The following is a 15,620-nucleotide window of genomic DNA, read 5'->3' on the forward strand; positions in this document are numbered from 1 at the left end:
GTATACACGGACTGTCACGAAATGGAAAAGTAATCAAGTCAAACGAGTTCCCTGCGGTAGCCTCTATCTCGGTATGTTTTTTTTCGTTGAAAACGAAGCGAGCGGTTTGATGTAGTGAAAGGAAGTCCGTCTCTTTTTAGAGAACCGGCTTTTTCGGCTCAACTCATTAAAGAGAGCCGGCTCTCAAATGGCTCACTTGCTTTGATGCATTCTATTACGAATTACTATGTTGTATAAGGAAGTTAAAAAAAAAGTATAAAGGGAGAAAATAAAAAAAAGACAGGTTTGTGGTGTTAACATGGCAATGTTATCCCTTTAATCAGTATATTACCAACAATAATGTAATGCAGAAACTGAATTAATAATTTCAATAAGAAAATGTATTATTCTACTTAACTATATTTGCATGTATTTTTTCCTTCTACAGTTAACGTCCAAGGTACTTCATTTTGAACTTTTTTTTATAATATTCCTCATTCATGTCGAGCAACTCAGGATCTCATAACAAAATGTTAATTAACAATATATGATATAACGAAACACATGTACAATATAACATGTTAAACTACATAAATGAACATGTTTGGAAAAAAAATATAGTGTAAGATTATTTTGTATTTTGTAAGGGAACATACGACAGTTTGTAAGGCCATGGAGCCCTGGAGCTTGACAGGTATGTTTATCTTAAACAAAATGTAGTCATTTTAATTAGATTATGTTCATTTTTTTCTTTCATCAGAATATTTGGTATTGGAGTAATCCAAAAGTAATTAAAAGTAATCGAGTTACATAACTGCAAGCTGATAGAATTCAAATGACGTTACAGATGAGGTTTTTCAGCAGGTAACTAGTCACTGTAACCCTCCCAACCCTGCTTGTGTGGTCATTTATTTCAATAACCGTGGAGTTTGTGATACGTTTTTTGGAGGATGGGGGGCATTTTCAGTCAAAATGAAAGAAAAAAAGGCGTCATGGAAGGGATTTGAGCGAGAAAACGTTGAATCAGAAGAGGTTGCAAAAAGCGTCACGTCGCCACAATGAAGACCAAAAGTTCCAAGAGTTTTTTCTTTAAAACCACTTTTGAAGCTTGGGATAAGTCAGTTTGTGTGGAAATATAAAAAACACAAATAACACAAAAATAACACGATAAAACAACAAAGTCGGAGGATTTGAGTACTCACTGATTGTGAAGAAGCGTCAAGAGAAAGGTTGCAGCGCTTGAGTTTTGGAACGTGGAGAGCTCGCGTGGCTCCTGTGCTCTAAGGGGGGGATACTGGCAGGACAGCCCGACTTGCGCCTGTTGCTCGACTTGTTCTTACTGCTTGACTTGTTCTTGCTCGACTTGCTCGTCTTGCTGCTGCCCTCAACTCCGTCAACGATTCAGCCGCAGACAGGGAGGCTCGACATAAGAAGAGAGGAGTGTTGGGGCGTTCGCGAATGAAACGGATTTATGAGCCCACTCCCGTCGTTCGAATCCTCCTCGCCGTTCCCCCCATCAATCAGGAGTTTTCTCTCTCGCACTCTTTCTCGCTATGTTTTTCTTTTTCTCTCTTTGTTTCTCTTTCTTTCTCTCCTTTTCGCTCTCTCTTTCTTTGTGTGACTGTCACTATTACTTATTCTCCACCGCTCTTTCCTTCACTCCTTTGTCACTCTTTTACGATACCTCTATCCTTCCCTCTCCACCTTTCTCTTTCTTTCTGTCTATTTCTCTCTCGTCCAGGACCTCTTTCTCTCCCTCCTTTTCTCTCACTCTCACTCTTTCTCACGCTCTCTTTCTCTGTATCTTTGTCCCTATCTCTTTATTTTCCTTTCTTTCTCTCCACTTCTTTTGTTCTGTCTCATTTTCACCTTTTCTATCTCCCTTGTTACCTATAACCTTTCTCCCTCAACCACTCGGTCTTTCTTTCTTTCTTTCTTTCTTTCTTTTTCTTTATTTCTTTCTTTTCTTACTCTTTCTCTATTTCAATTTCCTCTCTCTTTCTTTTTCTATTTCTTCCATTTCATCTCTCTTTCTTTCTCTATTTCTCAGGTCTTTTCTTTCACTCTCTTTCACTCACTCTCTCTCACTATCTTTCTCTCTCTCACACACCCTTGCTCTCTTTCTCTCTCTTTTTCTCCCTCTTTCCTCAAGGCGCTCGTTCCTGATCAATACAAACGGCATCATATTTGTGTTTTTGCTTAGTATAAACAATTTGAAAATCGAAATAAGGTCAAACGTGATTGTGCACCTATATTCAATAAAAGCTATTATAATAAAGCAGCACAATACATTTTCAAAATAATAATTTCATTCATCATGTAGAATAGAATAGAATAGAATATACCTTTATTGTCATTGTTACAAAATGGGTTAACATATTGTGACAACGAAATTGGGCATGACACTCCAGTTTTACACATTCACAGTGAGGTATGAGCCAAGAAGATAAAGGAACAGAGAAGATAAGGTTATAAAACAAGGGGGATAAGGCTATAGTTATCATTGACATGGTATTTACACAAGAAATGTCGGCATGTGGGATGTTACATACAGTGTTGTCGTGATACCGTTGGTATCGTAAGGGTTGTGCAATATTGCATTTGGTGCAAAGTCATCATAGTGCAAAAAATAGTCAGCATATGCATTGGTGCAAACATAGACAACATAGTGCAGAAAAAAGGAAATGGTCAGACATTGTGCAAGGTGAGCAGTAAACGTAGTGCAGTCGACATGTGCAAGAACATAGACATTAGTACCATTATATTCGTATGAGGTAGTGTTGGCACAAGTTTTCAGGTTTTTTGTGCTGTGTCTGTTTTGAGCAGTGAACAAACATAGTGCAGACAGCATGTACGTGAGTACCATTTTACATTCGTGTGAGGTAGTTTTTTGCAACAGTTTTCAGTTTTTTTGTGCGGTGTCTGTTTAGGGTGGTAATGGCTGTGGGGAAGAAGCTGTCTCTGAGTCTGTTTGTTTTTGCTTTGTGTGACCTGTAGCGCTTATTGGGAATTAATCATTGAAAACAAAAGGAATCTGAACAACCTGCGTATAAAAAGAATAAGCTGCATGTAAAGGGACTGTGTGCAATATTTGACCACTAGACGTCGCTGTTATCAAAGTTGAGTGCTAAAAAGCATGAGGAAAAATACAAACCACGGAACATTAAAATGACCAAAATGGATTGGGTTGTTTTTTTTATTTTTTTCGCCCAGTCTTTTGTGCATGTAAGAGAGAGAAAAAGTAACAATAATTAAGGGAGGGGGGGATAAAATGAAATGAAAGAAATGAGAAAAACAGAAAACAAAAATGGAAATGAGATAGGAAAAAGAGTGAAAAAGTGAAAAAGAAGGGAAAGGGAGAAAAATGGACAACAGAAAGAAAAATGAATACAAAACAAAGAAAAGAAATGTGAAGAAAAGAAAGGTGAAAGACAGAAAAGAATATAAAATCTATAAAAGGGAAGAAAAAGAAGAAAAAAGTGAGGGCAAAAAAATAAAAAAGGATGAGAAATGTAAAACAACCCGGGAAAAAAGTAAAAAGAAAGAAGAACAGAAAAAAATGATAAAAAGGTCACGAAGAAAGAAAAGAAGAAAAATACAGATTCTTTTTGGAAGGGTACCCTCAGCAACAAGATGGCTGACCCATTTCTCTTACTACCAATATTTAAAACAATGCACATTTATATGATAGTTGATGATTTTTTTTCCTTATGATTCAAATCAATATTGTTTTCTTTGAAATTAATGTTTTTTGGGTTTTTTTTTTTACCACCAGGGAGCTCTAAATAATACAAACAGTCCCTTAAAAGCCAGTGCTTAACGGGTGCGGCTTAGAGTCCGGAATTTATGGTAAATGACACGAATGAATCACCTTTCCGTAAACCTTAACATGTTGCATGATCACCGTCCCACTGTAGCAGCTCAGGCCATTGGATATCGACTGACCCGTCGGCATAGTGGGACGGTGTTCGTCGCGGTGGTGAAGGTCTGAGCCAGTCTGAGCAGAACAATGGGCCTCCCTCACACGACGGTCGGCAACGGCGAGAACGTTAGCCGCATCGTCGCTTTTCTAAATGGTGCAATTCTGTAGCCCGCAACGTTGCAACGTTGAGATCACACAACTACAGTAAATGTCTCTTTGTTTCGATCGTAACTGCGTAAGTTAGGTGTCACTGTGACTTCATGACCTCAGTTTATACAGTTACTCTCTGTGCTATTTTCAAACCATTATCAGAAGATCCCTACAGTAAAAGCTTCAACTTAACACTGTGAATAAGCCAGTCGTGGGCTGTCAGGGCCTGCAAGGACCCTCTCTGCTAGCCTAGAAAATATCTCAATCATCCATCCATTATCTGCACCGCTTATCCTCAGTAGGGTCACGGAGGTGCTGGAGCCCATCCCAGCTATCTTCGGGCAGTGGGCAGGGGACACCCTGAACTGGTTGCTAGTCAGTCGCTCATTCACACCTAAGGACAATTTGGACCGACCCATTACCCTAATATGTTTTTGAAATGTGGGAGGAAACCGGAGTGCCCGGGGGAAACCCACATAAACAAGGGGAGAACATGCAAACTCCACACAGGAAGATTAGATCTCATGACCTCAGGGCTGTATCCCACACGCGCTAACCACTGCGCTGTCGTGCTGCCCCATATCTCAATCATGTGATGTTCATTATATTTTGTTCGTCAACACTTAGCAAAAAATTCCAAATAGTCATCTTCCTTTCATTGTTTCTCTCTGGTTGCGCTGCTTCCAGATGTGTGCTTCCAAGCATTTAATCAATCAAATTTCAGCCATTAGTTTTTAAACTCAGAAATCTACATGGAGGCCATCAATCTGAAAGCCATACCCTAACATCAGTTTTGTAGAAAGCTGTTGGTTTAGCCCATCAGATTCTGAGTTGGCGTTTGAATGCCTGCTAGCGGGCGTTGGGAAATGTCACCAGGGTCACAATAATCCACCGAAGCGATTTTGCCAAAGAGCCCAAAAACTTGATGGGGCCCAGCTGTACAAGGAAATCAATTTTTGCGTTGATTTAACAGGGAAAGGTTCAGAACACTCTGAAGTGAGCAATCCTTTCACAAGCGGGATAGGGTTTTGTCCACCACTTTCAGCCCTAGGGGAAATCCCAACCTGAAATTTGTACCAATCGGGGCCAAAATGACAAACGAGCCGAGCTTCCCTCGGGCTGACTTTTTTAATTAACCACAAGTCATTTTTCTTTGTCTCTCTTCATATAATCCAATTCAGATTTTGTTACAAAAGACAGGCTTTACTCGAAACCCATGCGCACAACGCAGTAACCTCCGCACGCACGCCCTCCCTCCTTCTTGCGCAGTCCACGTTGCTGGCTTCCAGGTAATGAGTTGAGGAGGGGTTGCTATGCAGTGGTGAGGAACTGCGTATCTGTGCTACATTTCAGTTCAATTGAGTGGAGTCAGGCAGGGTTTTCAGCAGGGGTCTTAAATCCACAACCCTCAGGGAGAGTTTGAGGCCCGCACCTTAATATGAAAGTGTACCTCGCCCCCATAACGATCCTATAAAATTTGCCTGAAATCCGAATTTAAGACGCACCCAAAGTAAATGGAATGGTGTCCTTGAAGCATTTGGAGAATATTGGTTTTGGTCCCTTTTGAAAGACAAGACTCTTGAGGTTTCATCCCAAACTGAAATGGTGCTACTCACATCGAGTTATTGAATGCTTTTATTCTCACCTCAATTTTTTTTGCAATCAAGATGAGTGTGGCATTGGCATCTTAGCTGGAAAGCAGGTGAGACGATAGCTTGAAGCCTTACCTCAAGGGTCGGGAACCTTTTTGACCCAAAGAGCCATAAAAGCAAAAAATGTTTTAAAAAGAAATTGAGAGAGCTACATCTTGTTTTCAGACAAAATTGAAAATACTGCAAAACACGCTCTCTAGACATTCTTCAGCATTTTATTTCACTGCGTGTCATTTGATTTCATCAAATGTATGAAATAATGCCAAATCTTGTGTCCCAAATCAATGTAAATATGCCATTTACAATTTGTCTTCCACCTTCAGTTAAGAGTGTTGAGGCAATTTTTTCCATGATATGTGTCCTTAACGGTTTGAAAACAATGTGCAAAGTTATTTTGTAAAAATGTCACAATTTTCTGCAAACGATAAGCATATCGTCATATTCACTTTCGGTGTAGACTGCATTGAGCGAGAGAGAGAAAGAAGTGCCATGCCGTGTGCAGGGATCCGCCCGCCCAATCAAAGTCGTTTGCCAGGGTTTTCAATTATCAGTTTAAATGGTTTATCGAACTTCTGCATTAAGTTGCCTCGGCTTTATATGAACCAAAATCGGGATGAAATCATTTGACTTTGGAACGCCACAGAGAGATGTGCGATTGTTACATTTTAATTTCGGAGCCATATGTACCCATGAAAAGAGCCATTTATGCTCCCAAGCAATAGGTTCCTTACCCCTGCCCTACCTGGTACCTTGTTAAATTTCATAATCCAAAAAACTAAACACTGTATCTTACATATTATTCAGAGGATATGTTAAAATGTTTCCAAAACTGGCCATTTGGAGAAGACCATTCCAAGGCACTAAAATCTTTGCAAGTTTGTTTTTTACTCTGGTCATTCTTTTATAACAAACATTTAAATTATTTTTTCCAATCAAGTCTTTCAATGGATTGCACACAAAAATGCATCACAAGCGGGACTCAGCACATTTATTTCAGGGTTGAATATGAATGCAATAAAGACATCTTCCTATCGATTTATTCAGATTTCCAATGGCTTATCACGGTGACAATCATTATCTGACTTATTGGCCAAAGTTTTTTTTTAGAAGCAAGCGAGGCAGCACTTTCGTTTTTTTTTTTTTAGCAATATATCATAAAAGCAGAGCATGCAAGTCACAATAAGTGGTTTAAGTTTAAACCAGACTTTAAAAAAAATAAATAAATAAAAAAAAATTAAAAATCTGAAACTACTCGTAAGTCAGTCGAGCAGCATTTATAATACAAAACATAAGCCTCACCTAGGGGGTGTCAACATAATTTCCATCTTGCTACTGCAGGTCTCTCAAAAACCTTGCAAAAAACTGTTCATTGTGCTTTTAGTTTTCAGTTCCACTACACCATGATAAAATTTACAAGTCAAATTGTACACTGTTCAAATTTGGTCCAACCCAAACCAGACCATAACTCCTTCTGCCCTAAGTAAATCGAGCTTGGGACCCCTGATATAAAGCATAGTTTATCTAATCACTGCAAACACATTAAAAGAATATCCCTGTGAAAAATCTTGCCAAAGCACAAAACGATGCATTAGTAGGACAGTTGGGTTAAAGTACCAGACACATATTCCTGGCCCATCGCTTGATACAATTTCACAGTTATAATAATTGAGCTGGAATACTACATGAAAACAAAATAAAATTATAAAACGGTTTAATCTCAAAAGAGAAAATATATATACACATGGCACATTCATTAAAAACACAATGCAACCATTAAAAAAAAGTCTCTCAAAGTGCAGGTAATGTTTGGAATAAAATACATTTCAAGAGGAATCAAGGGCAGATGACAAGTTTCTGATTAGGGGAGAGTTAAGCTGTGGAATGAGGCTGATCTTCAGCAACTTGCTGCTCGAGTACTTGTTTCTGACAGCCTGAAAACAAACAAAAAAATATGTGACGGAGTCAATCATTTTCTAAATGTTGTCCATTTTGCTAAGCAGGCACTAACCTGGAATTTCGTTTTTGCACCATTTACACTCATAACATTTTTGGCAATGTGCTGCATGATAGGCTTCAAGTGGGCCTCGTCGTATGTAGAGTAGTGTTCCTGTATGCTCGACTAATAGCAAGAAAAGCGCAACCGTTAAATTGATAATACGCAATCGAAAACCACTAGACTGGAAAAAGAATAAGATTTACCCATGGCAGTTCATTGAGCAGCATCTGAGAAAGGCAGAGAGCAGCAGCAGCAATCTCCGAAGGCCGATAATGTACCATTTCGTAGTCTATGAGGGTCAGCTCCATCAGATACTTTGCCAATGTGTGCATTTCTACATTAGACTAGACGGAAACAAGTGAGGAAATTATTGGTCCCCCCCAACTTGTTCTTATTTGCAGGGTTCATACACCTTTTTCCATGGCCAAATTAAAACCCCTTGAATGCCAATTTTCCAGTCCCATTAAAATTTAGTGTGACGTATGCATTCAGTGGAATACAAATCTCACACACACACACTTTCTAATACAGGTTTCTTCTGGGTATTGGGTGAAGAAAAAAAATTAAAAAAAAATTGCATGAAGTTCTTCCCAATATGATTTACCACTGGGACACACTACCTTAATTTTTTTGCATGGGCCATACATGATCACAGTTCATAGTGCTTCGTTTAGGTGTACCATTAACCTGTTCTCTTGGGTGCGACGATGCTTCACATGACAAACAAACTATTGCCGGCTGCTGTTAACTCACTTTGTCTATGGCACTTTTTCACAATTTTTGTCAAATTGGAAAAAACAAAAACCTTATGTTAGAAAATCCACTCTTTGTAATCATGATATCTTTTTACTTCAATTTAGAAATTAACTATACTCAAATTAGAAAAAAAAATACACACCGTCAGAAAATGGTGTATATGGTATCTTTAGAATTTATACCAAAATTACATACATTCAAAAAATAAATCATAGTTAACCCATTGTCAGAAAATTTTGCTTATTTTAGTTTGAGATTGCAGTTAAATCTAGAAGTACCCAATTGTCACTTATTTTTCCCAATGACATCTTTACTATTTTTTTTCAAATAAATGGTCTGCATTTATATAGCGCTTTTCAAGTCAATGGAGACCTCCAAAAGCGCTTTACAATGTGCTTCACGCTTACCCTTTTATACACACCATTAGGGAGTCAGCCATGCAAGGCGGCTACCCGCTTATTGGGGGCACAAGGGATTCAGTGTCTTGCCCAAGGACACTTCGACATAAGAGCCGAGAATTGAACATCCGACCTCTTGATCACAAGACGAGCGCTCTACCTCCTGAGCTAATGACGCCTAATAAATCTCTTTACGGAGAAAAATAAATAAAAATTTAAAAAAAAAGAATGTTGCTCAGTTGTCATAAAACTTTGCTTAGTTCATTTTAATAGTTTTACTAACATTTTTTAAGTATACAAAAGACAAATTTCTTCTAGCAGATTTGATGATTTTGATTATCTTGGTGGAAAATACACATCTGAAAAAGGGACTGTATTATTTGACCACAGATTTTTTTTTTCTAAGACCTCATTTGGATCTTTTGCTCATGTAACGTTTATTTTGGAAGAATTGTTATTGAGATTAGGAAAATTCTGTGTTAATTTAAATTGGAAATCACACTTAAATACTGTTAAGTGGCATTAAACTTTTACTTTAAACTAGGCACATTTGTCTAGTCTGATTTTTAAATAAAAAATTCTCAGTGTTAGCAGAAAAAATTTAAACGATGTGAAAATCCATTTTTGGCACAGAGTGGGTTCATCACAAGGGAATAAGAAATGCAATGGCAAAGCTTAGCCAGCAGAGAGCAGTGTCGTCATTTTTAAGCAGACATATTGAGAAACGAAGAAACAATTGAGCACTTTGCCCCCCCCAGAAAATAACATTAAATTTAAAGATTTCAAGCACCTGTTCGGACCCAGCATTTAAGTTTGGACATGACACTTGGGCAAATTAACAAAAGGAACTCACGTTGCCCACTTTCGAAGCTCTCCTGAGGAAATGCAGAGGAAGCGGACGCCCGAGTTGGAAGTTGAGGCCACTGAGAATCAGTTGTTCCATTTCCAAAATCTGAGCATTGGTGAACGCTTTGTCAGTGATGTAGGCAAAGTCTGCCACTGATGGGGGATACGTCTCTTCATACTTTGAGGCCACCAACATTGCAGTCACACCGACCAGTTGCAGATTTTTCCGAGAAACTGGTTGATTCTAAGAGATGGGCAGCTCGTGACAAACACGTGAATGAAATAAATAAAAGTCCAAATCCTACCTGGAGAAAACGATCAAGAACTGCAACAGAGAGATACAAGGTTTCCTGCAGTAGTTGGAACCTGGAATGTACTTGGACCATCCAGTCAATCAGAAGTGCTCGCATGCGGTGGGTAATTTCATAACCCTGCATGTAGTTTGCACGTACAGCCTGCTCGACCTATTTAAGTGTAGCAAAAAGTAGTGAATTTGAAAGCTCAAACCTAATGAAAAGTGTGAGGAGAGATTACTTCAAGCCGGTGCAAATATTTGTAGATGTTCTTCACATATTCCGAGCACAAGTGGAGCAGGTCTGCGTCATCCTTGTCCACATCTACTGGTAGGAGAGTGTTGGAGAAAGCCTGGCACAGTTGAATCTCATCCTCCTCCTTCATGCAGATGTCAGCAGCTGCCTCCAAAACCACAGGTAGAGGATCTGCTCCTGCCGAAACCTCAAGCGGCGCCACGGCCTTTGCCTTCCGAAATCCAGGTGCTAAAAGTCGTCGCCTTTCCTGGAGCCACAAAAGTATGAAGCGCAAATGTTGCGAAATGTAAACGTCTGGGTAACCGTGTGCATTCCAATAGACCAGGGGTCCCCAACCTTTCTCAAACAGAGCTTTTTTTGTTACACGGTGCGCAAAGGGCACCCAGTTTGATAAGCATTTCTAAAATGACGTATCTTGTTATTACCAGGTTTGTTGCAAGTAGGGTTAAAACTACATATATTAAAATGATCACAATGACCAAACACTGGCGAACCATTTCTAGAACAGTTTCAAGCCCCCAGCTGTCCTTAATGGGCTCAACGTTGGAGACCCATAATAATAATAATAATAATAATAATTTCCTTGTATTGTCATTCTGTGCAACAATGTACACAGAACTAAATGTCGATTGCACCTGACCCGTTGTAGCGAGCCGATGCAGCCGCAGCCAACAGAGGGCGCCGCCGACCACTTTTTAAGTCTAAGGAATGACTCGGCCGGGGCGCGAACCACCGACCTCCCAGTCTCAAAGCGGGCGCCTTACCATCTATGCAATGGACATTAAAATTCTTGTCATTGTCGCCAAGACAAAAGTTTGTTTTATACTACAGTATTTCACTTCATAACACTTTTTTTCGGGGTCCAACCACAGCCTGTGTGGCATATCCTTACCAAACGAAATGGTTAAAACAAATCTTTGACAGAAACACTTTTCCCAAACATTAAAACAGCAGGCTACACTTTCATTATGTTTTAACCATTTATAAAAAGCATGTAGTATTTTAAGTTTTTTTTAAATGCAAACTATCAAATGTGCTTTAAAAAGAACCATAATTTATTGCATTGATTTAATTTTCAGCATATCAAAACCAATTTTATTGAATTGTTTATAAAAAAATAAATAAAATTGTCTCTTAAATGTCAGAGTGTTTATTTATAAAAGCATTTTGGCACAGCTGCGCCGTAGACACCTCTCAAATTTAGCCTGAATGGGAAGAGCAAAAAAAGATTGGTATGACAGACGCTCCCCTACCTACAACCATTCGACTTACGTTTAACTGTAGATAAACATTTTTTGGGGATGTCGAAAAATATCCAGACATTGCTGTAGGTTAGATTTTGTATTGTGTGCACCCTTTTCCGAGTAGAGGACATTACTGTAGTGCTTCTTTCCACCGTGTGGAGCTGTGCGAGGTCACCCAGAAGTTTAAAAAAAAAAAAAAAAAAAAATCTGCTTTCATTTCCTAGTCTGTGTTAACAGCTCTCCTTCACCTGCTCGTAATCCCACCGCTGCCACCAATGTAGCGTGCAGTTTTGTGTGGGTAATGGCTTACTCCTCATTCATGAAAAAAAATAAAAATAATACACTTATGGTCTCTTGAGAGAGCGACAACCGTCAACTCCAGTCTATTGTAAACACATCGAACCCTCTCAAACTAAACTCTTGCGCTCTCAACGCCCTGCTAACATCATTCATGCGCATCTCACATTCTACACAATCTCCAGCGCGCGAAGAGCTTTGACATTTTTATTGTTTAATGTCTTGCATTCATTAAATAAATATGGTTGGTGTCAAAAAGAGGCCAGCCGTTCCTTTTGAAATAATAGTGGAATAAGAAAGTTTGACGCGGTTGAGAAAATGGTCGGAACGCTTTTTTTTCCTGCCCAGTTTTATCGAAGAGGACCACTTGAAGCGCATCTCCCAAAGGTAAGTTAAAAGGATATGCTCCATCAAGTAAAGTTTATCAAATGTTTTTTTTTTTTAAGTAAAAATACAGGTGACTTATACAAGCCTTAAAAACATACAATATATAGCACTGAAACAACTTGCTAACGATCGTCCAGAACCCAACTCGTTCGTAATTCGGACAGCGTCTGTATGTTTTATGAGTCACAAGTGTTACCATTTTAAAATGGCATGTCTTTTCCAATATGGGGTATCATACCCGTCAACCTTTACGTTTTTGCCGTACTAAGTACATTTATTATGCATTTCAAGACGTGTACGACGTACAAAAAAAACCCCGGAAATTTGTCATCCGGTATACACAGACTATCACGAAACGGCAATTCAATCAAGTCAAACGAGTTTGCCACGGTAGCCTCTCTATCGGTTTTTTTGTTGCAAACTAAGCGAGCGGTTTGATGCTACTGTGCGCATGCCGCCTGGGAATTTCCCCATCATGCATCATTCCGGGAAAAAAAAAGGTGCAAGATTATTTTGAATGGGAAAATACAACAGTTTGTAAGGGCATAGAGCCGTGGAGGTTGACAGGTATGGGGTATTTTGGAAGTCTTCCAAGCAAGAAAATAAATGATCAGAGGTGGCTTTAGCCTACACCCTTTGAGCACATATTTATGCAGGATTGCATAATACAGGATTTTGGGGGTAATTGTTTCCTATTAAACTAATGCTTGATCTTTTTTTTTGTGCTGTGCATGAATAAAAAGCCACATATTTTCTGAAATATGCCGAAATTCGCTTCGTTGGCTAAATCCAAAACTCATAAGCAGTGCACAAATGTATTAGTAACAGTTTTCAGTAACAACCCCAAAACACGCCAAAGTCGACGAAAAAAGGCAGTAAACATGACATTTTGTCATACAACCTTACCTTGGTGTTGACTCCTGTCGATACATTGTTGGTAAGCTCGACAAGAGCACTTCGCTGCTCTCCAACCGCGTTACGTTTACTCATTTTTTGCGGATTATTGCTCACTGGAAGCTGCGTGAAAAAAAAGTTCAAGTTACAAAAAAAGAACTGATTTAGTTTGAGATAATTACGTTTCCTTACCATGTTGCGGACTTCCATGCTGACGGAAACCTTCAAACGATGACTGAGATATAACGTAAATAAAAACAAGATAAAATGGCGACGGTATCAGAAGCGTCACCGTATCGGGGTTTAAATGTCGCTCCCTTCTAGCTGATTTGATGGACGAGTTTAGAGCTTCATCCTGATTGGTGGGGATTCTTAAGTTAAAGGTCTTCTTCTTCAAGTTCATGGGCATCAACGTGGTGCATTACTGCCCCCTGTCGTCACAGATCCTCGTCTCCGTACCACTCCTTAATTTATATTAAAATGTCCCGTATTTCCCAAAAATTACAAAAGAACCACTAGTTGAGTAAGATTATTTGAGTCCGACAATCTTTTCAGTGTTTACTTTATTCATTCTTCTACCGGCTCATTATTTATCTTCTTCCTCTTCAGGGTTGGGTAGGGTTACTTCAACTGGATTACTTTCAATTACTTTTGGATTACTCCAATACCAAATATGCTAATAAAAGACAAAAGAAACTAAATATGAATAAAATGACTAAATTGTGTGCAGGCTTGGGGAGTAACGGAATACATGGAATGGCAAAAATGATGTTGGCAAGCTGTTTGGAATTATTTTCATTTTGTTTCTGTCGCATTTTATGTTAGGTTTGCCGGTGTTAAGAGATCAAAGCCAGGAGAGAAAGCTTACCACGTGTTGTGAGTCATCATTTTATTCAGATTTAGTTTATTTTGTCTTTTAGTGGCATATTTGGTATTGGAGTAATCCAAAAGTAATTGAAAGTAATCCAGTTAAAGTAACCCTACCCAACCCTGTTCCTCTTTCATACCTCCCAGAACCCGAGTGATGTATCGTTCCCGAACAAACCGGCTTTATGAGCCAACTCTACATCAATCAAGAGCTGGCCCCTTCGAGGCAGGGTGGCCGGGGTCTCCCTTAGAGATAAGGTGGAAGCTCGGTCATCTGGGAGGGACTCGGTGTAGAGCTTCTGCTCCTCCCCATTGAGAGGAGCCAACTAAGATGTCTCAGGCATTAAATAAGGAGGGCTTCAGGACACCTCCCTCGGGAGGTGTTTCTGGCATGTCCCACCGGCAGGAGGCCCCAGGGACGACCCATGACACGCTGGAAAAACCACATCTCTCGGCTGGCCTGGGAACGCCTCAGGATCCAGTAGGATGAGCTGCATACCTGTCAACCTGTACGTTTTTGCCGTACAAAGTACGTTTATTATACATTTTAAGATGTGTACGACGTACCCCGCGGTAGCCTCTATCTCGGTATCGTTTTTTTCGTTGCAAACGGGGCGAGCGGTTTGATGCTACAGTGCGCATGCGTCTGCCGCCTCGGATTTCACGTGGTAGTTTTGTAGTGAAAGAAAGTCCGTCTTTTTTTAGAGAACCGGCCCTTTCGGCTCAACTCATTAAAGAGAGCCGGCTCTCAACGGCTCACTTGCTTTAATGCATTCTATTACGAATTATTATGTTGTATAAAGAAATTAAGAAAAAAAGAAAGTGTAAAGGGAGAAAATGAAAAAAGACAGGTTTGTGGTTATTCCTTTAATCAGTATATTACTGTTCTCAGCTCAGGGATGCTGCTGGAAATGTGAATTTCCCTTAGGGGATGAATAAAGTATCTATCTATCTATCTATCTATCTATCTATCTATCTATCTATCTATCTATCTATCTATCTATCTATCTATCTATCTATCTATCTATCTATCTATCTATCTATCTATTACCAACAATAATGTAATGCAGAGAATGAATTAATAATTTGAATAGGAAAATGTATTATTCTACTTAATTACATTTGCATGTATGTTTTCCCTCTACAGTGAACGTCCAAGGGACTTCATTTTTAAACTTTTTTTATAATAAACCTCATTATTCATATTGAGCAACTCAGTATCTCACAACAAAATGTTAATTAACAATATATATGATAACGAAACACATGTACAATATAACATGTTAAACTACATAAATAAACTCGTTTGAAAAAAAAATATGGTGTAAGATTATTTTGTATTTTGTAAGGGAAAATACAACATTTTGTAAGGGCATGGAGCCCTGGAGCTTGACAGTTATGGAGCTGGATGAAGTGGCTAGGAATAGGGAGGTCTGGGCTTTCCTGCTGCTCCTGCGACTCAACCCTAGAAAAGTGGAAGAAAATGCATGGAGGTACAATGCAGTTCCTTTATTTGTTAAAATAATGCTTGGTCCTGTAACAAAGGTTTGTTCTTTGGTTTAAATGTACAACAGAATATTTAATTGTATAATAATTGTAAAAAACAAAAGGTTTTCACGTCACAGATTTTGTCAGATAATGGGTTCTTTATGAACGTAACCACCGCAATAAACAAGTAATAGTG

The 15,620-nt window shown here is 39.0% G+C and overlaps 2 protein-coding genes across 2 annotated transcripts in view; both read right to left on the minus strand.

Moving 5' to 3' along the window:
* LOC148367233 (CD82 antigen-like) overlaps positions 1 to 1,435 on the minus strand; it is a 31,505-nt gene extending 30,070 nt beyond the window's left edge. The window contains exon 1 of the mRNA XM_088334070.1: positions 1,182 to 1,435. The gene's annotated coding sequence lies outside the window, so the exon portion shown is untranslated. The remainder of the gene's footprint in view (positions 1 to 1,181) is intronic.
* A 5,628-nt stretch (positions 1,436 to 7,063) lies between these two features.
* On the minus strand, positions 7,064 to 13,426 carry LOC148367234 (G2/mitotic-specific cyclin-B2-like). The gene is made up of 8 exons (XM_088334072.1): positions 13,262 to 13,426; positions 13,082 to 13,192; positions 10,234 to 10,494; positions 10,005 to 10,163; positions 9,707 to 9,943; positions 7,903 to 8,043; positions 7,712 to 7,822; positions 7,064 to 7,634 (listed from the first exon to the last, which is right to left on the minus strand). Exons 1-8 carry the CDS (start codon positions 13,277 to 13,279, stop codon positions 7,527 to 7,529), a joined length of 1,146 nt encoding a protein of 381 aa, XP_088190198.1. The 5' UTR covers positions 13,280 to 13,426; the 3' UTR covers positions 7,064 to 7,526.
* Between the last annotated feature and the right edge of the window lie 2,194 nt (positions 13,427 to 15,620).

Source organism: Urocampus carinirostris, chromosome 4 (assembly GCF_059441175.1).
Source record: "Urocampus carinirostris isolate Australia breed hairy pipefish chromosome 4, RoL_Ucar_1.0, whole genome shotgun sequence".
NCBI classification, from domain to species: Eukaryota; Metazoa; Chordata; class Actinopteri; order Syngnathiformes; family Syngnathidae; genus Urocampus; species Urocampus carinirostris.

Coding starts and splice junctions, on each gene's coding strand:
- LOC148367234 (XM_088334072.1), bottom strand. Junction 10,495..13,081: donor CGACAGGAGTCAACACCAAG/GTAAGGTTGTAT, acceptor TTGTGGCTCCAG/GAAAGGCGACGACTTTTAGC. Junction 7,635..7,711: donor GTGCAAAAACGAAATTCCAG/GTTAGTGCCTGC, acceptor GTTTGTTTTCAG/GCTGTCAGAAACAAGTACTC.